The 24,015-nt window shown below is 42.7% G+C and overlaps 1 protein-coding gene across 2 annotated transcripts; it reads right to left on the bottom strand.

Moving 5' to 3' along the window:
* Nucleotides 1–466: 466 nt before the first annotated feature.
* LOC116709600 (gamma-2-syntrophin-like) lies at nt 467–19,928 on the bottom strand. 2 transcript variants are annotated; one of them, XR_004336909.1, is made up of 18 exons: nt 19,714–19,928; nt 16,138–16,275; nt 16,003–16,059; nt 15,881–15,938; nt 14,855–14,898; nt 14,188–14,229; nt 13,564–13,651; nt 12,995–13,071; nt 11,815–11,936; nt 7,029–7,158; nt 6,317–6,355; nt 6,022–6,138; nt 5,853–5,924; nt 5,128–5,337; nt 2,542–2,634; nt 2,240–2,350; nt 1,356–1,573; nt 467–910 (listed from the first exon to the last, which is right to left on the bottom strand). XR_004336909.1 is itself a non-coding variant. In XM_032548239.1 (17 exons), exons 1-17 carry the CDS (start codon nt 19,762–19,764, stop codon nt 1,448–1,450), a joined length of 1,575 nt encoding a protein of 524 aa, XP_032404130.1. In that variant the 5' UTR covers nt 19,765–19,928; the 3' UTR covers nt 467–1,447. The 2 variants fall into 2 exon arrangements, 1 of the variants encoding a protein (XP_032404130.1); XM_032548239.1 differs by having other exon boundaries at nt 467–1,573.
* Nucleotides 19,929–24,015: the final 4,087 nt, after the last annotated feature.

Here is a 24,015-nt window from a genome sequence, read left to right as displayed (position 1 = left end):
TATAGATCAACTCTGCAAACTCTCATGTTCATCAGAATTTTAAAACACATTTTAACAAATTTATTTATTTCTGAGAATAACTTAAATTATCATTCTCAGAATAAAATCCAAATATTTTATATTAATAGTAGTTATTAATACTATAATATTATTAATAACTACTATTAATTGTAGTAAAATGTGTAAAAAGGAGAAATAGCAGCAAAATAACAGATTTTTATAAAGATAATTCACAAGTAAAAAGGCAACAGAGCGAAACATTAATCAGTTGAATTAAAGTTTTTAAAGCAAAAAAACGTTTTATAAAATGGAGCAGTTTTATAAATATAATAAAATTAATGTCAGTAATAAGCAGATAAACATGAGCTACAGGCAGCTGGTCTGTAAAGTTGGTTTTCTTTATTGAAACAGCAGAAAATATGTGATTCATTGGTGACGCCTTGAATATTAATGAAGCAACGAAAACTGAACATTAACAGAGTGAAATTTATTATAAAAGTGTTTAATAATCTGCTGGATGGAACAACGTAGAAAAAGAGTCGATCAGATCAGACAGAAACATTTCAGCTAAAAACACAAACAGGAAGAAATGGAGACGGATTCCCGTTTTGTCTCCCAGCCAGACGAAGGACAAAATGCAGAACCATCAGAGAGTTCTAGTTGAGGCGGATCCAGCTGGTTCTGTCTGACCCAAATCAGTCCCAGGAGTTCAGCAACATGAAATATTTCAGGAAATATGACCTTCTTAGCTGGAACTGATGTTTCTGGTCCAGAAAGTTCCCGTTTGATCCCGACGCGGAGCGTCAGCTTTGCTCTGCACCGGCGGCAGCACGTTCCCGTCAGCGCTGCCTTATGTTGCTTCCAATGAAATAAACTCTTTCAGCTGATAAAGTCTTTATGATGAATTAATCTAAATGTTTGGAAAAACAATTAAAATGTTTGTTTTAAAATCTAAAGAACAAATAAATCAGCCACTTCCTGTTACAGCTTTTAGTTTACTAATATTAATCAAATCATTTATTATGACAATTATTACACTGTAATTACCTGGTAGTAATAACCTGCAGCTAGATGTTAATAATTCATGTATTATTAGATAATAAATCAGAATGATTAGTTTATGACGTAATAATCACCAACATTACACCAGAATAAGCTGCAGTTTCTATTTAAAAAGTCTGAATTTTACTGATGAATCAGCATCAAATCAATATTAATGTTCTATTATTTGCTCCCTAGTTATGATTTTATTAAGATATTTCATGATATGACCCAATAATTAGTTTTGTTTCTGAATCTTTATCCCTCGCTGCTGTAACAGGAAGTGCTCTCCGACCCAAACTGAAAATATTCACCATCATGTTCCGATCTGGATAAAAACTGTGAGCATTTATAGAAAAACATCCAGGAACAGGAACGTGTCTGGTGAGCTACAGGAACAGGAAGTCTAGCTGCTGATGTGCGTGGCGAGGCTCTGGCCGCACAGGAAGCCGGGCTCCAGGGACGCCACCTTGGCAGCGATGAAGGAGTGGATGCAGTGGAGGACCGCCGTCAGGTTGGCAAACTCCAGTTCCTGACAGGAGAAGAAGAATAAAAAACATAATCAGAACTCAAGACTTTATGTTTTAAATTTAATTTAGTCGCCATTTTTCTTCACAAAATGGAGGAAATTTGACTTTATTTCCATTTGAAACACCATGCTACGATGACTTCTGGTGCTTTCTGCAGTGAAACAATAAAATCCTCTAAAACTCTAAAAATCATTTATTTTAATAGTTCAATCATCAAATATCTGTCAGTGCGCCCAGGGGAAACCATCTTAGCACTACAGCAGAAACTTAAAAAATGTCTTCCTTATTTCTGGAGGTTCAGCCAATCAGCATCAAAGAAAACTAAAGCTGCTCCTGGATTGGCTGCTCTATTAGCCAATAGCGTGTCAGCTAGCAACGCTCAGTTATTTACTTTAGCATTTTAGATATTCTCTATGAAAGGCTCCAGAGTATAAAAACAGAAATAATAAACATTTCTTTGTAAATATGTTTATATAAAGATAACAGTTAAATAGTAAAACTTTTACTACTATAGTACATTTTGAGCGTTTTACTTCAACAAACCAGTTTAATGTTAAAAAAGAAACAAAACATTTTAGCATTTCCAACTATTATCTTACAGATTAAAAAATTCATGAAAGTTAATAACTCATTTACTCTAAAATCAGAGAGAAAACAGGCTTTCTTACCTTCATTTCTATTTGGTTGCTGTCAGCGTTTTTAAAGAGCAGCTTGACTCGGGTTTTTCCGTCGTCAGATGAGCCTTTCAGCTGAGAGAACTTGTATCTCCACAGAACAGCCTGCAGGAGGAGAGCCAGGTTCAAACAGAACGACTTACCGTTTCACCACCGAGACGCTCTAAAAACCCGGAGGAAAACAACCGGGGGACGCTGGTGAATGACTGCTGAGACGTCATGGCTGCGCTGTTGCCATAGATACCACAGCCAGGAAATAACATGCTGGAGGACAGCAGGAAGAGGAAGTGGATTACCTTTGAAGTCACGTCTGAGCAGCTAAACCCGGATCCGAAATCCAGCGTGAAGCTGACAACGCTCCCCTGGCTGCTGCACATGTAGCTTTTAGACTGAGGAGGAGAAGAAGAAGAAATTTACCGCCATTAGCCAGCTAACCGCTTAGCTAGCCCAGCTAGCACCTCCATTAGCCAGCTAACTGCTTCGCTAGCCCAGCTAGCACCGCCATTAACAGCTTCACTAGCCCAGCTAGCACCGCCATTAGCTAGCTAACAGCTTCACTAGCCCGGCTAGCACCGCCATTAGCTAGCTAACAGCTTCACTAGCCCAGCTAATGGGATCTTAAATAGTAAAAAATAAACAATAAACCGCCCTGCTGAGCAAAAAACTCCACACATCAACCTAAACTATTTTCAAAGTGGTGATTAGCGACACATCTAGCAACTTTTTATCAGTAAAATGAATAGACAGATCTAGCAACTTTAAAAAAAGCAACTGTTGAAGACTTTTTAAGAAAGTAGCTAGCAACTTTTTCTCCCAGAAAAGTAACTAGTGGTTAGATCCAACTAACTAGATCTAACAACTCTTTTTCTAAAAAGTGACGGATCATTTTAAGTGAAATGGTTTTCGCTGTGTAACTCTGGCCAAGCCGCTAAATAGCAAAAATTAACCTCTCAACCAGTAGAGGGCAGCACAGACTGTTTTAGAAATTTACACCAAAATGTCGCAATTTGGACAGAAACAAAGACAGAATTTAGTTATTTCATCTGCAAAGAAAAGCTGATTTAATGTTTAGTGACACTTTAAGCTTCTGAGACACAAATAATCCTGAAGTAAAATTAAAATTTTTAATAAGTGCAAATAATTTAATGTTCATCAGTGAATCATGAAGCTCCTCAGAATTACTGTCCTCTTTGTTCCTCAGCCTCTTTCTGTCTAATTAATCTGGAGAGAGGAGAAAGCAGATAAATTAAATTAATTATTGAGACGATTATTACCATCTATGGCTCAATTATCTTTATTGATTGTGAATTAATTTTAATCCTGAAAAACAAACAAATGTCCTTCAAATATTTTAGTTTAATAAAGATCAATGAATGGAGGAAATTCATCCTTAAGATTTATTATAATTAATTATAGCATTTTATTATCTGTACAGAGGTGTAAAACATGAAGATGAAATAAATTATGTATTTAAGATGTAGATGATTTTCTGTGACGATTCGGGTCAGAAAACCTGAACATGTGTAATAATTCCTCAGTCAGTCGGCAGAAAGAAAAGATCCACTGTAGCAGATCCTTACTGGTTATGATAATCAATAAGGAAACATTATATAATTAACAGGCTATGGCACTGAAAAAAATAAATGAATTTCCTTAAACACCATCATCCAGTGAAACCAGTAAAAACTCTGGAAAGTAACTGGTGAAGAACAAAGTGCAGAAACATCACGATAAATCTGATTAATATTTCTCAGTTAAATGTTCAAACCGATCTGAACGGCAGCTAGCCAGCCGGAAACTCGTTTGATTTCGTTTCTTGCGTCGCGGCTTGATTTTGGGCAGCAGCGTCTCCTCGGCTGGGAGACGGTCTGGCTGTTCGGATTCCTCTCTGTGCGTTTCTGTCCTCACACACACTGTGAGGAGGCCTGGAGATTTTCATTATGGAGTGCAGTGCAGTGGGAGCGGCAGCCAGGAGGAGCAGGAAGCTGCTGCTGCTGCTTACTGTCACCAGGAATGAGACGCTGAGCTGTGACTGCGCTTCACTAATTGGAAAGGATTTAGCAACGTTTCCTCTTGAAGGAAATCTGCTTAGCACATTCTGACAGGACTGGGTGAGAGATAAAACCAGGAACACCAACATCGGCTCTCACTGCTGAAGCAGAAAAAGGTTTTCAGTTAAAGGTGTGTTTGGTTCCAGATCAGCGTTTTTATACCAGCTTCAGTTCAGTGACCAGGAATCACTGAGGCTTGCTTTGGTTCTGCATCATGCAAACATTCAGAAAGAACCGAGGAACGCAGGATGAATTCATCAAGATAAATGCAGAAACCTGGAGAACGGCAGAACGAAGCTTCTGACAGATCCGGTTAGCCGGAGCGTCTGCTGCAGAACTTCAGATTAAAACTCTCTGCCGGCTGCCACAGCTGCACGGCAGAACGGACCAGAACCGAACCAGAACATCCTGAGGCGGTCTGACAGGAACCTCTGCATGGTTTCTATCAGAGGCTGTGATGCCGAGTTACAGCAGAATCACTGAAAACATCTTAAAGCAGCAGAGTTTCTGTCTGTCCACTCCGCAGGCCATAAACATGTCAGGGTTAGCTAAAATGCTAAGGCTAGCTGAAATGCTAAAGTTGGCTGAAATTGTAAATCTAGCTAACATGCTAAGGCTAGCTGAAATGCTAAGGTTAGCTGAAATTCTAAGGCTAGCTGGAATGCTAAGGTTAGCTGGAATGCTAAGGTTAGATGAAATTCTAAGGTTAGCTGGAATGGAACTAACGGAACATTTTAGGAGACGTTTGGATCAGTTTCAGGTTGAACTGATCCTAGTGCGTGCAGGAGGAGCGACCCGGTCCGTTCCGCCTGCATGCATGCCGGCGCTCACCCCGACGCGCTGCACCTCCAGGAACACGGCCCTCTGGAAGGACTTGTCCCAGGTTGCCAGGTCTGAGGCCAGCTCCACCCTGAAGGTGTGGCTCTGGCCGTGGCCCACCAGGATGCTGAAGCAGAGCGGGTCGCCGCCAGGCTGCTCCGGGGAACCGTGCAGACCCAGGAAGAGCCGCGCCTGCAGCCAGCAGTCCTCAGCCAGCCACAGCTGCAGCAGGAGGGGAGAGCATCACCTGATCAATAACCTGATCTATAACCAATAAACTGCCTTTATTACTGAATTACATAATTTATTACTTAATTTTTACCATACTTATAAAACATCGCAATGTCAAAATAAATGTTTAGCTAATATGCAAATTCACTCACTGATAACAGGAAGTGGACTACCAAAATAAAAGCTGGTTCTTCAGAACCTCTTTAGCATCATTTCTTTTCCTGTTTTCTTGTTTCCTGTTATGACAAATAATCCTGTCAAAATAAAAGCTGATCCAGACGGTCAGCAGCAGAAACGTTTGACAGTTTCAGCTTTTAATTTAGCAAGCTAAACATTTAGATAGCTAATAAATATTTTGTTTGAAACTGTAACTGTTATAAATGAATGAATAACATGATGAAAACAAACGGCTCAGAAAATCTATTTTCAGTTTTTCCACAGAATAGATTCTGATTTACGGATCACAGCGAGAGCAGGAAACCCGACTCGGCGCTGATCCGACTCACCTTATGAACCTTGAATAGAACCTCATAGAGGTTGTATGTAGTTTCAGGTTTTCCCCAGTCGGTGGCGCCGACCTGAGAGAACACCAGAAGGTTCGATGAGCTTCAGAAACCTTTCTGACCTCCGTCATTTAAGATCCTGAATAGCGTTCCGGCTCGGAGTTGTTGGTACCGGCGGCCGTCTGAAGATATAAAAATATGGCCCTCTCAGCGCCAGGAACCTGAAGGCCGAACTCCTACAGGGGGCGCTGTTCTCTGGAGCCTCACACACCCAGCCCATGTGGACGATCTGAGAAAACAGTAAATACTTTATTAAAGCAGAAATCAACAGAAAACACCAACATGATGCAGACGTTACAAACGGTGAAAACAACTTTCATCTAAATAAATGAATTTTTAATCATTTGAATATTTCATCACTAAAGTCAGTCAAGAGCGATCTGATTGGACAGCAAGCAGCTGCTTACCTGATCATCAGAAGAAGACGATTTATTCAGCATTTTAATCTGCAACAGAAACAGACATGAAGTTATCAAAGTGTCTCATTAACAGCTTTTATTTCTAAGATGGTTTTGGTCTCAAAGCAGCGAGGGTCAGCTTCCTGTTCCAACATCTAAACTAAGCAAAGATCAAATCTGAAGCAGATCTGCTGATTTCTGATTCAGGCAGGAAAACGTTCAGAGTGTTTGGCCACTGAACAGCCTTAAACCTTCAACCCTTTAACGTTTGTGTCTGAGGAACCCGCCTTGTTTCTGTTAAAGGGAGTCGTTTTGCTCCACTGTCACCGCATGCTTGGTCAGGAGGAGGGATTACTGAGATTAACTTTTACTAATCTGGATTTTCTGATCTTTTCTTTCCGGGTAGTTGTCTCCACCCAGAGAGTCTATTTAAGAGCTGCAGGTCATTAAAAGAAGCGCTCCCGTCTCTCCAAAAGCAACAGAACAACTAGATCCTGATTGGCTGTTTAGCAATCACGCTCATGGTGTCACTAATTAGCCGTGAATTAACGAGCTTTTAAACATGGCAGCTGTGAGCAGAAGCAGCAGCACTGGACCGTCAGAATAATCAGAGAGAGATGAGGAAATGAGCGAGGAGCTGCTCGGCGAGTCGATGCCTGGTTAACAGACACATCAGACCCAACGAGCCGATCACAGAGCTCCGCCTCTGATCTGGACTCACGCTCTCCTGCGTCAGCTCGCCGATGTTCGCAGCGATCGCCTGCAGCCAGTCTGAACTTTCTGCTGCCGAGCAGAACTGCAGGACGCTGCAGCTGGACGCATCCGGGGAGAACAGCTCGAAGCAGTTGGACCTGGAGGAGGGGTCAGAGGTCAGAGGTCAACAGGAACAAACAGCCGCAGTTATCTTAGTAAACACGCAGATTTTGATCTAAACGTAATAAAGACATTCAGTTTCATGAAGAAGAAAACAACGAGCCAGCGACTCTGAGCAGAAATAAACCCAAAAGCGTGACCTATGACCTTCATCAGACTACCTGCAGACGCTCCCAAGGTCATGGATGGCCCAGCTAAAGTTCAGGACCCAGCTGGATTTAGTTAAACTCCTCCTACTCCAGGTGTCTTCGGCGTCGTGGAGGCTGATGCTGTAGCAGTCAGTCTCTGCTTCTGACTAAATATAGTCTTGACACACTAACATCCTGCAGTAACAAGTCCTGGATGACTCCACCAGCTGTTAGCTCACTCTGCTAATCCACCTCCTTTGCTTTTGCAGCCTAACATGGTGGTATAGCCTTTAGTGTTAGCTAGCATTAAATAACATGGTGGTATAGCCTTTAGCGTTAGCTTGCATTAAATAACATGGTGATATTGCCTTTAGCGTTAGCTTGCATTAAATAACATGGTGATATTGCCTTTAGCGTTAGCTTGCATTAAATAACATGGTGTTATAGCCTTTAGCGTTAGCTTCCATTAAATAACATGGTGGTATAGCCTTTAGCGTTAGCAGAACTGATGTTTCTGATTAGTGCTTTTATCTTTAGTGCAGCTAGCTTTTTGGCTAGCGGTGTCCACCAAGGCTGAACGGCTTTGCTTTGGGTCAGCTGAGGAAATATGACATACATACATCCATACATCCATACATCCATCCATCCATCCATCCATACATCCATACATCCATACATCCATACATACATCCATACATACATCCATACATCCATACATACATCCATACATACATCCATACATACATCCATACATACATCCATCCATCCATCCATCCATCCATACATCCATACATACATACATACATACATACATACATACATCCATCCATCCATCCATCCATCCATCCATCCATCGGTGGGATTCAAACCCACAACCTTCTTGCTTGAAGGCAGCTGCCCCTCCATGCAGTCCAAACTAATATCGTATGTGTTAGAATGTGATGTGGAAACATCAATAGTATAATCTCATGAAGAGAGACATGTTCATGATAAATATCTGTTTTATCAATAAAACACAAAGTTTGCTTCATGATTTGTGAAAATCTGTGATAAACTAAACAGAACCTGCACAGTTAAGGCCCTGAGATTATTTACATATTCCTCAGATTACAGGACAAAATGGAGCAGCAGTGATTTTTCATTCTGATTTATTGATTAATCCGAAAAATATGAACAGCTGCTGTTTTTTATGTGCATCTTTCATGTTATAAAAACTGTAAACTCAGTATCTCAGGTTTTCTTTCATCTGCTTTAGTTTAAATACGGATTAGATTAGATTAGATTATCATTATAGTGAGGATTTTATCATCCATGTCGACCCTGATAACTAATAACGTAGCATTAATGCTAACGTAGCTTCAGTTAGCTTGACCCCCTGCTGACCTCACAGCTTCTGCTGAAACAGAATCAACCGGAATTAATATGAGACTGAATTAAAACGGCTAACTGGGAGCTAACTGGGCATTAACTGGGAGCTAACTGGGAGCTAACTGGGCGTTAACTGGGAGCTAACTGGGAGCTAACTGGGCGTTAACTGGGCATTAACTGGGAGCTAACTGGGAGCTAACTGGGCATTAACTGGGAGCTAACTGGGAGCTAACTGGGCATTAACTGGGAGCTAACTGGGAGCTAACTGGGCGTTAACTGGGCATTAACTGGGAGCTAACTGGGAGTTAACCAGTAACTGTATTTACTAGCTGGGTTATGGACCCAGGAGGAAGATGTTGGGATCATTTTTCTCCTTGTCATCTATCGTTTCTGGCTACAAAAGCAGAAATCCTGGGATGTTGTCGGCTCATTCTGGCTGAAATAATCTGGATCTGGATTATTTTTAGAGCGCTGAGAGTTTCCGAAGAAAATGTTCAACGATGTCAGACAAAAGCAGCTCTGAAGGACCAAACAGGCTTCATCAGACAGAGACAGACGCAGGATAACATCAGAAAAAACTTGCATATTCTAAATCATGTAGTTCAACAAAAAATAGAGACTCTTGTACTGAGTCTGGATGCGGAGAAGGCTTTTGACTCGGTCAGATGGTCTTTTCTTTACAAAGTGATGTCCAGGTTCGGGTTCCACCAGACCGTAATAGATGTCATTGCAGCTTTATACAATAAACCATCGACTAGGATTAAAATTAATGGAGACCTATCTGATCCCTTTACTTTGGAAAGGGGTACAAGGCAGGGATGCTGTGTTTCGCCGCTCCTCTTCGCCCTTTTCATAGAGCCGTTAAGTCAGTGGATAAGACAGAGGACAGACATAGCTGGAGTTCACATGACATCTGGGGAACAAAAGTTGTCATTGTTCGTGGACGATTTATTGTTAACCATAACAAACCCAGCTCAAACTCTACCTGTACTTATGGAGGCGATCGAGGAATATGGTTCGCTCTCTGGTTACAACATAAACATTACCAAGACTCAGGTTTTAACGATAAACTATAACCCACAGAACAATATTAGGAGCCTGTACAATTGGAACTGGGAAGCAGAATCCATAAAATATTTAGGGGTCACTTTGCCCAAGGATTTTTCCAGGATTTTTTATGCCAACTATGGGCCCCTAATTTCAAATCTGAAATCTGACATACAGAGGTGGAATCTGATCCCTTTCTCAAATTTACACTCCAGAGTGGAGTCGGTCAGAATGAACATTCTCCCGCGCTTCCTATATCTATTTCAATGTTTACCTATCTTGGTATCAGAAAGGTGTTTCATAGAGTGGGAAAGATTAATATCTCAATATATTTGGCAGGGGGAAAAGGCAAGGGTTAGGTATAAAACGCTGCAGTTAAAGAAAGAGAAAGGTGGACTGGGTCTTCCCAATCTACAGATTTATTACCTTGCAGCTCAGTTAAGACCAGTGCTCTGTCTAAGCTCTCCATCCTACAATGCAAGGTGGAAAGATTTGGAAGGAACAGTGGAAGGAAAACCTCAGTGCTAATGGACAAGGATTTACAGGAGGGGCTGAATATACCACATGAGTCAATGCTACACACAATGCTGGATTCTTGGAGAAAGGTGATTAAAATTTGTGGATTGGGTAACCAGATAAAAATCCTCAGATGGTGTGCCTTTGATTCAGCTTTTAAACCGAACAAGATTGACAGAAGATTTAGAGGATGGATCCAAAAAGGACTAACCACTTACTATACATTTACCCAGAAGGGGGTGTTTCAGAGTTTTGAAGAACTTCAGAGATCTAATGGGCTGGAGAGGGACGACTTCTTTAGATATCTACAGGTTAGGGCTTATTTTAATCAAAATATGCGTGACAATTGGGAAACAGCCAAACCTGGACTTTTTAAGGTGTTTTTGTCTTTGTTGAAGTCAGGTTCATGCAAGAAACTTGTTTCCTTGCTGTACAATGGTATTCTATCCTCTAAACAAGGTGACACAAACTACATAAGAAACAAGTGGGTAAAAGAAGGAAACTTATCCATCTCAACTGAAGTCTGGGAACAGATTAACAAATTACACTGGATGACCTTGAGCTCCAATACATGGAGACAGTTCTGCTGGAAAAACACTGTTCGATATTTTGTAACTCCAGTTCAGATAAAACATCGGGGCAGCGGAGACACATGCTGGAGACTCTGTGGAACAAACGGGGCAAATCATCATCACATCTTCTGGGGTTGTCCTGAGATTAAAGCTTTTTGGGAGCAATTGTGTTCACATCTAAATAACATCTTTACTGAAAGAATCCCATGTAAATGTGAATCCCTATATTTAGGAAACATTTCATTTGATAACTGGAATCTGGATGATAAAAAACTGCTGTTAATGCTTTTGGCAGCGAGCAAAAAGTCAATCACTAGGAAATGGTTAAAGCCTGAAGCAGCTACAGTGGAGGACTGGGTCAATATTGTACAGGACATTTACATTCTGGAGAAGTTCTTTTTCTGTTCAAGGTCGAAGGGAATCATTCTTCAGGATCTGGTCTAAATGGACAAACTATGTGAAATCAGTAATTCCTGTGGACTAAATATGTCAATCACATGCAAATACTGTTGTGCTGTGTATTGTACCCTGGCTTAGGATTATGGCAAAATTATGCTCTTGATTGTGTTTTTTCTTTTTCTCCTAACATAAGAAGAATCAGATCTGATCCTCCTTTACCCCCCACTCACTCTTGTGTTATGGTTGTTTGGTTACTGTAAAAAAATTTTAAAAAACACCTGGATTGGCTTATGCTATTCCTTCTTATACTTCCACTGTGTTGGAAGTTGAATTGTACAATGTAATTTTAACTTGCCTTTCCAAATAAAAGATAAAAAAATAAAAAAATTAAAAAAAAGCAGCTCTGAAAAAGCAGTCCCTGTTCGGACGGAGATGGACTGAAATGAATCCTTCAGAATCAAATCGCGATCACACAGCGTCTGCATCTCAGAGTGGCTGCTCTGACCTTTGAACCCGTTCTGTCTCTGCATCAGCATCAGAGAGTCAAACGATGAACCGACTCTGACCCCCAGAGGTCAGCGGCTCGGCGCCGACGCAGCCATACCTCAGCTTATCGCTCCCGGCTCGTTGTCTGGAGACTCTGGCCATCCGCAGCGGCAGGCAGACGGCGTCCAGCCAGCGCTTCTCATACTTTGGCTCATTCGCTGAGGGTGAAGGGGGCGGAGCCTGAGGGGACACAGAACAACCAATTAGCTTCCAGTAAAAACCATCGTCACTAACTCGTTATTATTGCTTACTGCAGGGTGGAAAACAGTCTATACCAGGGGTGGGCAATCCTGGTCCTCGAGGGCCGGTGTCCTGCAAATCTTAGAAATCTCCCTGGTCCAACACACTTGAATCCAATAACTGAATCACCTCCTAAGTGCAGTCAAGTTCTCCAGAGTCCTGCTAATGACCTCATTATTTGACTCAGGTGTGTTGAAGTAGAGATGCATCTAAAAGTTGCAGGAGACCGGCCCTCGAGGCCTGGAGTTGCCCACCCCTGGTCTATACAATAACACTGGAGAAACTTCAAATATTAAATCAAATCAGTGTATTTTGTTTAAAATTTATCTGGCCGCACTAATAAGATTTCTCTTTTTCCTTCAATGCGTGTCGGCTGATTAGCTACTGAATCAGGTAATTACAGAAAATGTCCATCGGCTTTAAACTCACTCTGAGCTCAGCAGAATTTTGACAGAATATAAGATAAGATAGATAAGATAAGATAAATCTTTATTGTCATTGCCACAAGGACAACGAAATTCAAAGGGTGCCTTTGAAATGATGGCAGCCAAACCCTGAAATATGATCATTATTACCATATTAGAATCATCTGCAGCCCGTATTTACAGACTGATCCGGTTGAAACAGTTCGCTGCAGTGAGGCGGATGCAGAACGATAAACACAGTCTGGAGGCTCAACGTTACCGATTAGCAATTAGCCGTTAGCGGTTCTGCTGACTGGAACCTGCTGACCTCAGCTCTGTGCTGATGAACAGATCGCTTCACATCGTCTGAAGAGCCGACAGCTAACAGGAAATCCTTGATCTGTCAGCAGCATCTGACCTGCTGTAGTCTCACGATCATTTCAGGGATTTATGGATTCATAACAGGAAGACAAAACGTTCCAGCGGCGCCACGAGCTGGGCTCGGGTCGGACTCTGGAGCCCCGGGAAGTTCTGCTCCAGCAGTTGGCAGCTGACTGCTAACAGAACCGCTACGCTAACTCTGAGGTCCCTCACCGTGTTGTTCCCGTTCAGATGGAAGCCGCTGTTGAAGAGCGGAGAGGAGACCCGGTTCTGGTCCAGCCCAGGAGAACCTCGGCAAGAAATCAAGGAAATCAGAGGAAATTTCACCAAAATACGACAACAACAGCAAAGATAAATCCTGGATGGAAGTTCTGGTCCAACCTGCCTTCATCTCCATGGCAACAAGCTAAAACTCACTGTGCAGAACCACAGCAGCCATTTTAAGGCTGGACTACAGAATAAAGTTCATCACTTTCAGAACCAAGGAATTCCCAACATGCTGATAAACAGAGCTGCTGGTTCTGGTTCTGGTTCTGGACCTTGCTCTAGAACCCCAAAGTGTCTTCAGTCAGAGGCCTCTTCAGATCCGCTGTAACACAGACCTCTACAGGTTTCACTAGAAACCTGGATGATCTGAGTTTCAATGTTTCATCAATTATTGAATTTGATCCGATTCTAAAGTTTCCTTCATCTGATCCGGATCAGAACGCCAAACTCAGACTGAGGGAGGAAGAGGAGGAAGAGGAGAGGCCGACCAATCAGCCGGCTGGAGGAGCTGTTACCGAGCGGCAGCTTCAGGAAGGACGGGACTTCGCTCAGGTAGCGGACGGTGATGGTGACCTCATCGCCCGCAGTTCTCAGCAGGTGAACCTGCCGGAAGAAACACACCTGTCAGGTGAGACAGAGAAAACCTTCATCTGCAGCAGCAACATCTAAAACCAGTTAGAAACCAGTTCAAACCAGTTAGAAACCAGTTCAAACCAGTTAGAGAATCAGAAGGAAGTAAACGAGCAGCTGTCATGGCGGCCATTCAGAGAAACTCTCATCAGCTGCAGGAGGAGAGAGAACAGACGTTCAGGGTTATGATGATGATGATGATGATGGTGGTGGTGATGAAGATGCTGAACAAAGAACCAAACTGGACCAAATGAACTCAAACATCTGGAGGAGATCCATCAGAACCAGGTGAGCTTCCTGGTTTAGTTAAATTATTTTAAATATGCAAAAAAAAAATCCTGATTCTTATTTTCTATGATTCAGGATCAATTAACAAAATAAAAAATCTGGAGTCTGTCGGCCTCCATTTTGTACGTAGGTCAGTCTGATGAGCGACGCCAAAATCACGTGAATATGAGTTTATTAGCCATTATTATTATTGATTGGTGGACAGTAGAAACCAAACTTACCACTTCCTGGTGCGTGCAATGCTCCACGTTAATGCCGTTAACCTGCAGGAGAAACAGAGAGCAGTCGGCCATGATGGAGGACTTACAGTCAGTTTACCTGCAAACTGAATGAGATGAAATGATGATTTTATGGAGGAAGAAACGTTTCCAGGTACAGAGCGACTGACGGATCTCCCAACTTAAAAAACCTAGAAACAAGAAAATCTGATCTAAAAACATTTTAGTTTTACTTTAAGGTCTAAATCTGCTAACACTATTATTATACTGAATAATATAATAGTCAGTGAATCGGTTGGTTCTTAACACCCACTGTGGAAGGTCTGACGGACCACTTGTGGGTCTGGAGCCGCAGGTTGAAGACCCCTGAGGAAAAATGTTTGTTCTATTTTAATATGAGAAATGATTTAATTTGTTTCTTCATAAATAAAGAGATACGATCCATAATAAGCTCCAGGATCAATATTAATATTGATTCTCTAGGAACAACCAAAGATATGAACATAAATGAACATATTAATAAAAACTGGAACATTTTGTCACCAATAATTAGTTAGTTTCTGATGAACAACATGTAGAGAAAAACGTAAAACTAAAGCAAATCCTTCTCCACCGCTTCCCGTCAGACAACAGGAAACGGGCGAGGCGAAGCAGGAAGTGATGTACTGACCTTCAGCACGGCGTCCCCGACGAACAGTTTCCCCGTCTGATCGGCTGTGGGTAAAAGGTCAGAGGTTAACGTAGCGGTTAGCTAACGGTAATGATATGAAGCCGTCTGTCGAAGGTTCTGTTCCGGTTCTGGGTCGGTACCGGTATCTAATAGTTTGAACCCACAGAACCTTTCCATCGAGCACATTAAGGTCATTCACCGTTACTATGGCAACGCTGTACAGCTGACTGCCTGTTCTACCGCAGCAGACAGCCTGACTAATCAACCGCTGCTTTAGTAGAAAATATTAGTTTTAGAATCATTTAAAGTTTGGTATTTTACCAGCAGATGTTTATTCTGAATAAAAACATTAATAAAGAAATTAATCAAGATTTAAAATCAGTGCTGGTGGATAAAAAAATCACAAAACATGGAAACAGAAAAACCTTCAAACCTGCAAAAAAAACTAACTGCAGCAGCAAAGAGAATAAAATTAAGTACACCCCTAAAACTAAATACACCCCTAAAACTAAATACACCCCTAAAACCAAGTACACCCCTAAAACCAAGTACACCCCTAAAACTAAATACACCCCTAAAACCAAGTACACCCCTAAAACTAAGTACACCCCTACTACTCCCATTTAGGGAGAATTCTAATAAAATGCCCTGATTCATTTATTGTTAATTCTGGTTAAGAACCGGTTCTACTGGAGTACTCAGGTGTCCTAAAGGTCAAAGGTCACGACTCCAAAACTGAATTACTGCTTGGAAGGAGGGAAACCTTTTCTGTCTAGAAACAAAATGGCTGCTGGACTGAGGTTAGCAAATAAAAGACTACAGAGACAACGAGACACGTGATGGTATGGTTTGTCTTGGCACATTGGAATAAATCTACAACAGAATGACTGGAAATCAAATGGCCTAGTCAAAGTCCAGGCCTTTAACCCCGTAGAGTGAATTAACGTTTTCCTCTCTGATTCTGAAATGTTTTTACTTTCTGAACGTTTCTTTCACCCAGCAGATTAAAACCAAACCTTTTCTTACCGACTTGGTCCTTGAAGATCTTTGAAATGACGACGGGCACGTTGTGCTCAGCTCCGCCCTGCAGAGCCAACAGGAAGGCGTTAGCGTTAGCTCCAGAGCTAGCCGGGTGACCTTCAGCTCACCTTGATGCTGAGGCCTAAACCGCCGGCCGCCTGTCGTCTCAGGACTACGGCTCTGTGCTTTAGAAACGGGGAGTTTTTATTGGCAGACGGACTTTTTTCAGCAGGAAGTGAGCGCACGGCGGCAGGTGAACTTACGTTGGCTTTGGGCTCAGAGCCGTCGGTGCAGACCACGTCCAGCTTCTGGATGGTCAGAGCGTCTCTGCTCAGCCGCAGGCAGACGTCGAAGCTGTCGCCGCTCTCGCCGCTGCACAGCAACGCCACTCCAGATCGGCTCTGGAGAAAATCAGGACAGCAAACATTCAGCTTCAGGACGACCGGAAGATTCTGCCGGTTTGGGTTCTGGACCTGAAGAAGATTTCATTGATACTGAAACTAGATCAAAAAGATCAACTATTTGATATTATTTAGATTTCCTTCCATGAAGCAACGGCAACATTGCTCAGAATCAGCAACATCAACAACATGGAGGAGCTGCTGAAGCAACACAACCATCATTATGAAGGTTTGTGCTGCAGTCTGGTGGTTTGTGCTGCAGTCTGGTGGTTTGTGCTGCAGTCTGGTGGTTTGTGCTGCAGTCTGGTGGTTTTGGTTGAATTGATCTCGGACCGTTTCAGTTAAAGAAAACTGAACTGATTAACAGAAACTCGATAAAGTCAACCACAGGTTGAGTTTTTGTTTTCTGTTTGGGTTCATCCACATTTTGACTCATGAGAAGTTTAGTTCTAGCAAAAGGTTTGCAGGATCATCGTCACGGCGACGTGGGTCACTGAACAGACCTATGATGTTTTTGATCTGAGAGGTCAAAACATCCTGAGCAAAAAGAATAATAAGAGAATCAAAGCTGCTCTTAAAGTCGACTTTATGCAGCAGAGAGCAGCGCTGGAGGGGAAGCATTAAACACACACACACACACACACACACACACAGCAGGGTGCAAACTCAAACAGAGATCACATCAGTCAAACATCGCATGGCGTTTCCCTCCGTGACTTTATGAATCAAAAACACTTCAAAACAAAATCTGAGCTTCATTAAAAGTTGAAGGACAAAGTTTTTAATGTCCAGAAGGCAAAACAAAAGAAACATTTAAATAATTAACCAGTTTAGTTTTCTAGAAGCAGCAAAGCGGCACCAGCAGGGGGCGCTGGCTGGGCTAAGGAGCAGAGCCACTTCTGAAGGTCAGAGGTCAAGCTCTTCTCCTCATCAAGCTGAAAACTGTTTGACTCGACAGACGCTAAGGATTCTGACCGGCTACAGCCCCGAGAGGAAACTCCAGATTCACGTCTTAATAACAGATCAGACAAGCAGACAAGCCTCCATGGGGCGAAAAACTAAATCATCCAAAAATCTGAGAAACTGGCTCAACTGGAAACCAGCAGGAACCAAAGTGATGATTTCTGATCATTTCCAGTTTTCTGAGAAACATTAAAACACAGATCCTGCTGCCGCCACAATCACTTCAATCATTTCTGGATTTCCAGTCAAAATTCAGCAGCAGGTGAGTTCAGAGGTAAAGATCCGTTCCGACTGGATCAGCCTCCGGTTCTGTTTGGTTTGTTGTAAACCGCTCTGCTCCTCAAGAACCTTGGCTTTTTGACCCGGGCCACTGAGTTCTGTTGGACCGGCCACTGAGTTCTGTGGTTCCAGAAGCTGTTTTAACGACCTTGGAAATGTTTTTAGGATGTTTTTCCTCCTTCAGTCCGGTCGACCCGGTTCCACTGGACCCAGAACTCCATCATCTGCTCCACCTCCAGCTGCTGTGGTTCTGACCCAAACCAACCTGTTCCCCTCCTGGCCTGTGGGGGCGCTGCACCAAGAACCACTGAAGTAAACAACACAAAAACCTCTGAAGACTCTGAGAGCAACTTCCTTCTTCACCAGATGGAAACAAGATGGAGGCGTCAGATTTTAGTGTTGGAGGATTTCTCTTTAGTCTTTGGCTGAAGACCAGGAGCCATTTCTGCTGCTAGTGCTAGGCTAGCACGTTAGCTTTGGTTGTATTTACCCAGAATGCCCTGCGCTGTAGTCCACTTCCTGCTTTTGGAGTGGTCTCAGGTCCGCTTGGCGTTCACATTCAAACCGAACCAGAGTTCACTTCAACCGAACCCAGACCAAGGTTTGAAGGACCAGAGGTCAGAGGTCGATAAGCATTCACAACTCACCAACCGAACTGGACTTTGACTAAACAAATGGATTGGAGTTGGCTTGGAGCGGACTGGACTTGGACTCCCTCCGGGTTCAGAGTACCAACTAGGTTCTGCATGTTTGCCGATTATCAGATCATTCCTGGTTTCCATGGAGACGGTAGGTGGCAGACTCTCGGCCGTTTGCTAGAATAAAAACGTCTCGTTTCCTGAATGAAGATTTTCTGCTGGTGAAAATGTGTTTATGCAAAGGAAACATGAATCCAGATAATGCAGCAGAGCTCTCCACTCCCAATTATTTACCTCCATATCAGAGGCTGCTGAGTCAACACACATGCCAACACACACACACACACACACACACACACACAGGCTTCGTGAACTCGGCCTGCCTGCATCGAGGAATAAACACCAATAAATGTTTATTTGGTTGATAATAATGGAGTAAAAATCGAATCTGAACTGAGATTCAGGGAGTTCAGGATTATTTTATTTAAACCAGATTTAATTCAGAAGGGCTACTCTTTTAGGAACACCTGTCTAAATGTTTATTTACACTGAATCAGCCAATCACACGGCAGCAACTCACTGTAAAATAAACCCAGTAACCATTGATGTTTGTGTGTCCAACCTGAGGGTCGGGGGCCAGTTCTGGCCCGCCAATACTTTGTTTTTATACATAAAGACTCTAAAAAATTATTTTCTGAACTCAGATTAACTCTGAACAAACTGAACAAAAGATGAAACTTTTTACATTTAAGATAAAAACCAGTTTGAGCTTCGCCTGTAATAAAATCTATTAATCACTTTTACATCCAGATATTAATCAGCTAATCAATAATTACTCCCAGATCAGTCCTACACTCTGCTACAAGCAATAAGGAATGTTCTTATTGCATTTTAGACAACATATTTATGTTCTTACTTAAAAACAAGTTTATTTGCATTTTTTATTTTATAATATTGTATAAAATAAACAGGGTTTTTTTCAATCTGTCAATAATCAATACTGAAATCGTTAGCTGAAGTCCGAAATGCTATGTTAATAAAAACTCGTCAGATTCAGATGTTTATTACTCTTATGGGTCCAGCAGAAGGTCCAGGCTCTGGACCCGCCCGGAACCCAACGCTGCTACTTCCTCAGAGTGTATGAATAATTCTGAGCCCGAATGGGTCAAAGAAAATCCGGAATAAAAATGAACTGGTCCCAAAAAGTCCGAAAAGGTCAATAATAACCCGGAACGGGGTTCGGCTAAACCATTATTATTAATAATATGAATTGTCCTCAGCAGGGAAACATCTGCCAACGCATTTCCGAGCCGAACCGTTCTGGTGGTTCGGCTGGGTCGGGAGCGGCTCCGGGTTAAAGCCCTGTGTCGGTTCCGGTGGTTCCGACACTAAAACCCCAGAAACCGGCTCAATCAGAGGGAAGTCCGGACGGCTCCCTCTGGGTACCGGACCTTCATCAGAACCGCTCTCTTTTTGAACAACCCGTCCGGAACCAGAACCAGAGCTGGACCTCCGCGGAAGTTTCGCCGGGAAGCGGGACCGAGCAGCGGGTTCTTACCGGAGTTGGCACCGGGAGGCTGGCGGGTCTCCGGCTCCCGGTCACGCTCATCTCCCCGGGCTTCCTCAGCTCGGTGGACCGCGCGGCGGCTGCTGCCCGGCGTCCCGATCAGCGGCGCGGCGGGGCGGCATGCCCAGAGGCTCGGCGCGGATCCGGGAAGCGGAGGCTGGGTCTGCAGGAGGAAGAGCTGCTGCTGCTCCGGCCGTCAGGGCTCCTCTGCTGCTCAGGACGCCCACCTGCGGCCCGCAGCCTCCTGTTGACCCATCCTGCGTCAGAGCGCATTAACCCGTTCAATGGCTGCTCGCTGCAGGAGGTCCAATCAGAGTCCCTGGCTTCTCATCGATCCTTATGACGACATGAAACCGGAGATCAATAAAAACAAAGTTGATCAGAGGCGGACCGAGGCGGCAGGGGGCCCTGGGCGGCTCCAGTTAGCGGTCCCTCATGTTGACCCTCCCTGTCCTGAGTGGCGACCCGCCACCCTTTCAGAGCAGCAATTACCTCTGCTGCTTTTTCCTTCCACTCAACTTTCTATGAATATGCTTAAACTTTCACTGAATATTGTGTTTTTCTGAGATATTTTCTGTGAGCCAAAATAAAAATTCAGAGATTGTTTGAAATGAGAAACCAGAGCTGGTTATAACAAGATTTATGTCCTTAAAACCCAAATATCTTCTCAGTTGACTCAGAAACAGCTGATGGGATTTTTAGATGTCTGGAACAAACAGGAAGAGAAGACGACAAAGTGACGCTCTTTAGATGATGCAAGATGACCGTATTTTTATAACTTAAAACAAATTCTTGTTTTAACAAGATATGAAACTGATTTTAAATAAGAAACTGTCTTTCAAATAATTCTGTTCCGGAATTTTGGCAGTTAAAAGCTTCCTTACAAAATCACAATAAAGGCTTAAATTATTTCACTTCATCTGTGATGATTCTAGATAAACGATTCTTTCTTCCAATACGTTGAACTTTCTCACTTTATTCTATTTTTTTATCTCCATATTTTACATATTTATTTCCTCTTGGGGATTATTTTATGAAATCCGTTTTCGTTTTTCGCTCCAGCTCACAGAGAGAAGCCTGATGAATCCAACCCGTCCTCCATGTTGGGAGTTTTTCTCCAGGTTTGTGTTGCTGAATTCGTCTCGGCTCCATTATTACCCAGTTAATGTGAAAAATAATCTCCAGATCAAACCTGTGATGATGCAGCGTTTCTGCTGAGCTCAACATGTTGATGTCAGGATTTTGACCTCCAGATGGATAACCCCAAATGATCAAACACTTGCTAAAGAAACTTTAGGCAGTAAAATGTTAAATAAAAATCAGTAGAATGATATTATTTTCAGTCCATCTGTTCTCTGCTGATCTCCAGATCATTGCTTCTCGCCGTGCGGCTCGAAGAATTCCAAGTAGCGCTTCACCTTTTCTAACAGACACCAGGAGACAAGATGGCCGCCAGTGATCTGGGTCAATCAAGCCTTCATCAGCCACTCAGCACCGCAGGACTCCATCCGCCGTGAGTCGTGATCTCTGATAACTGCAGGTTCCCAAACGGATGGAGATTTTCCACAGAAGCATTTATAGATTACATTCATAAGCTACCAACTACAACAGAGTGAGTCTGATTAGCAGCTTCTGCTAAACAGAACGTATGCTAGCCAAAAATCATAGTTCTGATTCAGCTACGTATATAGCTAGCTCTGAGCTAAACATTCAGCTTGCTCTGACTTAAACATTCAGCTAGCTCTGAGCTAAATATTAAGTATCGCTGAGCTAAGCTTTCAACTAGCTCAACGCTAAACATTCAGCTAGATCTGAGCTAAATATTCAGCTACCACTGAGCTAAGCTTCCAACTAGCTCTGAGCTAAATATTAAGCTAGCTCTAAGCTAAATATTCGGCTGGCTCTGATCTAGATATTAAGCTAGTTCTGAGCTAAATACTATGCTAGCTCCAAGCTAAATGTTAAGCTAGCTCTGAGCTAAATATTTTGCTAGCTCTAAGCTAAATATTTTGCTAGATCTTAGCTAAATATTATGCTAGCTCGGAGTTAAATATTTTGCTGGCTCTGAACTAAATAAGATAATTCTGAGCTAAATATGCTAGCTCTGAGCTAAAACACTGAGCTAAATATTCAAATATTGCATCCTGATTGGTGGAGAAAGTGGCAACAGTGTGTGATCAGGATGTTTACTTAAGATTGAAGGAACACAAAAACTCAAATTCAGGAGAAAAACATAAAATATAATAAATTTAGACAAAATCAAATTGAGTGAAAGCAACCAACCCCTCTGAGCAACCTATTCCCCTCCTCGCCTGTGGGGGCGCTGCACCAATAACCACTGAAGGAACCCATAAAAACCTGAAGACGACACAACGCAACTTCGTTCTTTACCTAAGAAAGTTGCGCTCCTTTCATGAACAAGGATTTTTTAGTCTTTTGCTAAAGACCACGAGTCATTTCTCCTGCTAGCGCTAGGCTCACACGTTAGCTTTGGTTGTATTTACTGCTGTAGTCCACTTCCTTCTTTTTCAAACTGCACCAAAGCTCACTTAAACTGAACCAAACCTTCTGTATGTGTTCAGGTTTATTTTATAAACTCACATCGGCCTCCTAAACCCTGAGCTGTTGCCATGGCAACCGCACTGGAAACCAGAGAACCAGATTGATGAATGAGCTACCTGTCCTCCAGGTTTGCTTCAACCGAACCACACGTGGAAATATCCTTAAACATAATGACATTCCGAGCAGCCAGCGGCTAATCCGCTCAGCCGCTTTGTTAAAGTCGACTTTTAATTCCAGGTGAAGGAGCTGAAGTGGAACGAGCAATTAGAAACTTCATCAGGAAGAAGCCGCAGAGTTCAGCTGAGGCCCGGATCAGCGCCGCTGCTGTCCGACTTTCTCTAACGCATCGTTATCACAGCCAAGGCCTTCATTACATGACAGAGTAAAGAAAACTGTTAGCCCTCCTGTCCAAAACCACAGAATGTTCAGAACCAAAGCAACAGAAAACCTTCCCAACAAGAGGAAAGCTTGAAGGAGAGAAAATCACGATGTCCGACAGGAAAACGAGCTGCAAACCCATGAAAGATGAAACTTCAAAACACAAACGCAACAGAAAAATCACAAGAAAAAGAAGCAAAAATATATTGGAGGTAATTAAAATTAAACTGCTAAACACAAAGTACTGGAAAGCTAGAGCTAAACGGCTGAACACAAAGAAAAATGATCGGAAGCTCACGCCAAACCTCTAACAAAAACATTTGCCGAAACTGACTAAAACACAGAAATTTAGCTGAAGCTAATGCTAAGCACAAAAAACAGCAGAACCTAAAGCTAAACCTAAAAAATAAGTAGCGGACGCTAGTGCTAAACTGTTAAACATTCACAAAAGTAGCTGAAGCTAGCACAGTAAACACACAGCAGAATTAGTAGAAGCTAATGCTAACCATTAAGTTTACCATCTCATCTCCTTCCTGTTGACTGATGTGAGACTCGCTAACAGGAAAGTCCTCAGTTTCTGAATCTGCTACATTTTATTACTTTAAAGTTGTATGAACAAGATTAGCAAACTGAAAAATATCTGATGAGACAAAGTTTATACGTCATGGACACAACAGGTTTAAAAGGCTCAAAAATGGCGGCCATCCTAAATGATATTGAAGTGGCTGATTGGAAATGTAAAACAGATATTTTATGCTTATATCGACAAGATTTTTTACAGTAGTAACTTTATGTCTCATTTAGCTCAGATGCTGTGAGTTAGCAGATCAGAAACGGGTGATATAACGTAACCGTCTGAATAACTTCCTGTGATTATTACTATATTAAACCATCATTATTATTTTAATAAAAAGACTGCCGTCCTGACCTCCGCAGCCTCTTTCTCTCCGGTTCTTCTATAATTCAGGGCCAGGTGATGGAGCTGCGGGCCTCTAACGCCCCCTGCTGGTCAGCGGCTCAGCTTTCATGTTTAGATGCTTTTGCAGCTGCTCCAAGAAGGAGAAGAAATAAAAGCGATGCTCTGCAGTGATATGCAAATGAGACACTTCAAAGCGGAGCAGCTGGAGGGATGAAAACCAAACCCGATGCCTCCTCCCGCCTCCACACGGCGGGAGCCGCCGGCGCCTCCGGTGGCGCCGCTGGAAGCTCAGAGGGGACACCGCAGAGAGGCAGCCGCCATGTTCAGGGCGCCGGGCCAGAACCGAGCTCATTACGGGCCAGGACCGAGCTCATTACGGGCCAGGACCGGGCAAGTTCATCTAAATCACGAAGTGAATCTGGAATGATTCCCTT

Source organism: Xiphophorus hellerii, chromosome 19, assembly GCF_003331165.1.
Source record: "Xiphophorus hellerii strain 12219 chromosome 19, Xiphophorus_hellerii-4.1, whole genome shotgun sequence".
In the NCBI taxonomy this organism is placed as follows: Eukaryota; Metazoa; Chordata; class Actinopteri; order Cyprinodontiformes; family Poeciliidae; genus Xiphophorus; species Xiphophorus hellerii.
Note: the sequence above shows the minus strand (reverse complement) of the source record. Positions and strands in the feature narration are given on the sequence as shown.

What these genes read in the sequence shown, in the direction of transcription:
- LOC116709600 (XM_032548239.1), bottom strand. Translation starts at nt 19,764, where the DNA reads ATGAGCGTGACCGGGAGCCGGAGACCCGCCAGCCTCCCGGTGCCAACT. An exon ending in ATTGCACGCACCAGGAAGTG is followed by an intron (nt 13,652 to 14,187) that starts GTAAGTTTGGTT and finishes TTCTTCCGGCAG; the next exon opens with GTTCACCTGCTGAGAACTGC. An exon ending in TTCTATTCAAGGTTCATAAG is followed by an intron (nt 5,338 to 5,852) that starts GTGAGTCGGATC and finishes CTCCTGCTGCAG; the next exon opens with CTGTGGCTGGCTGAGGACTG.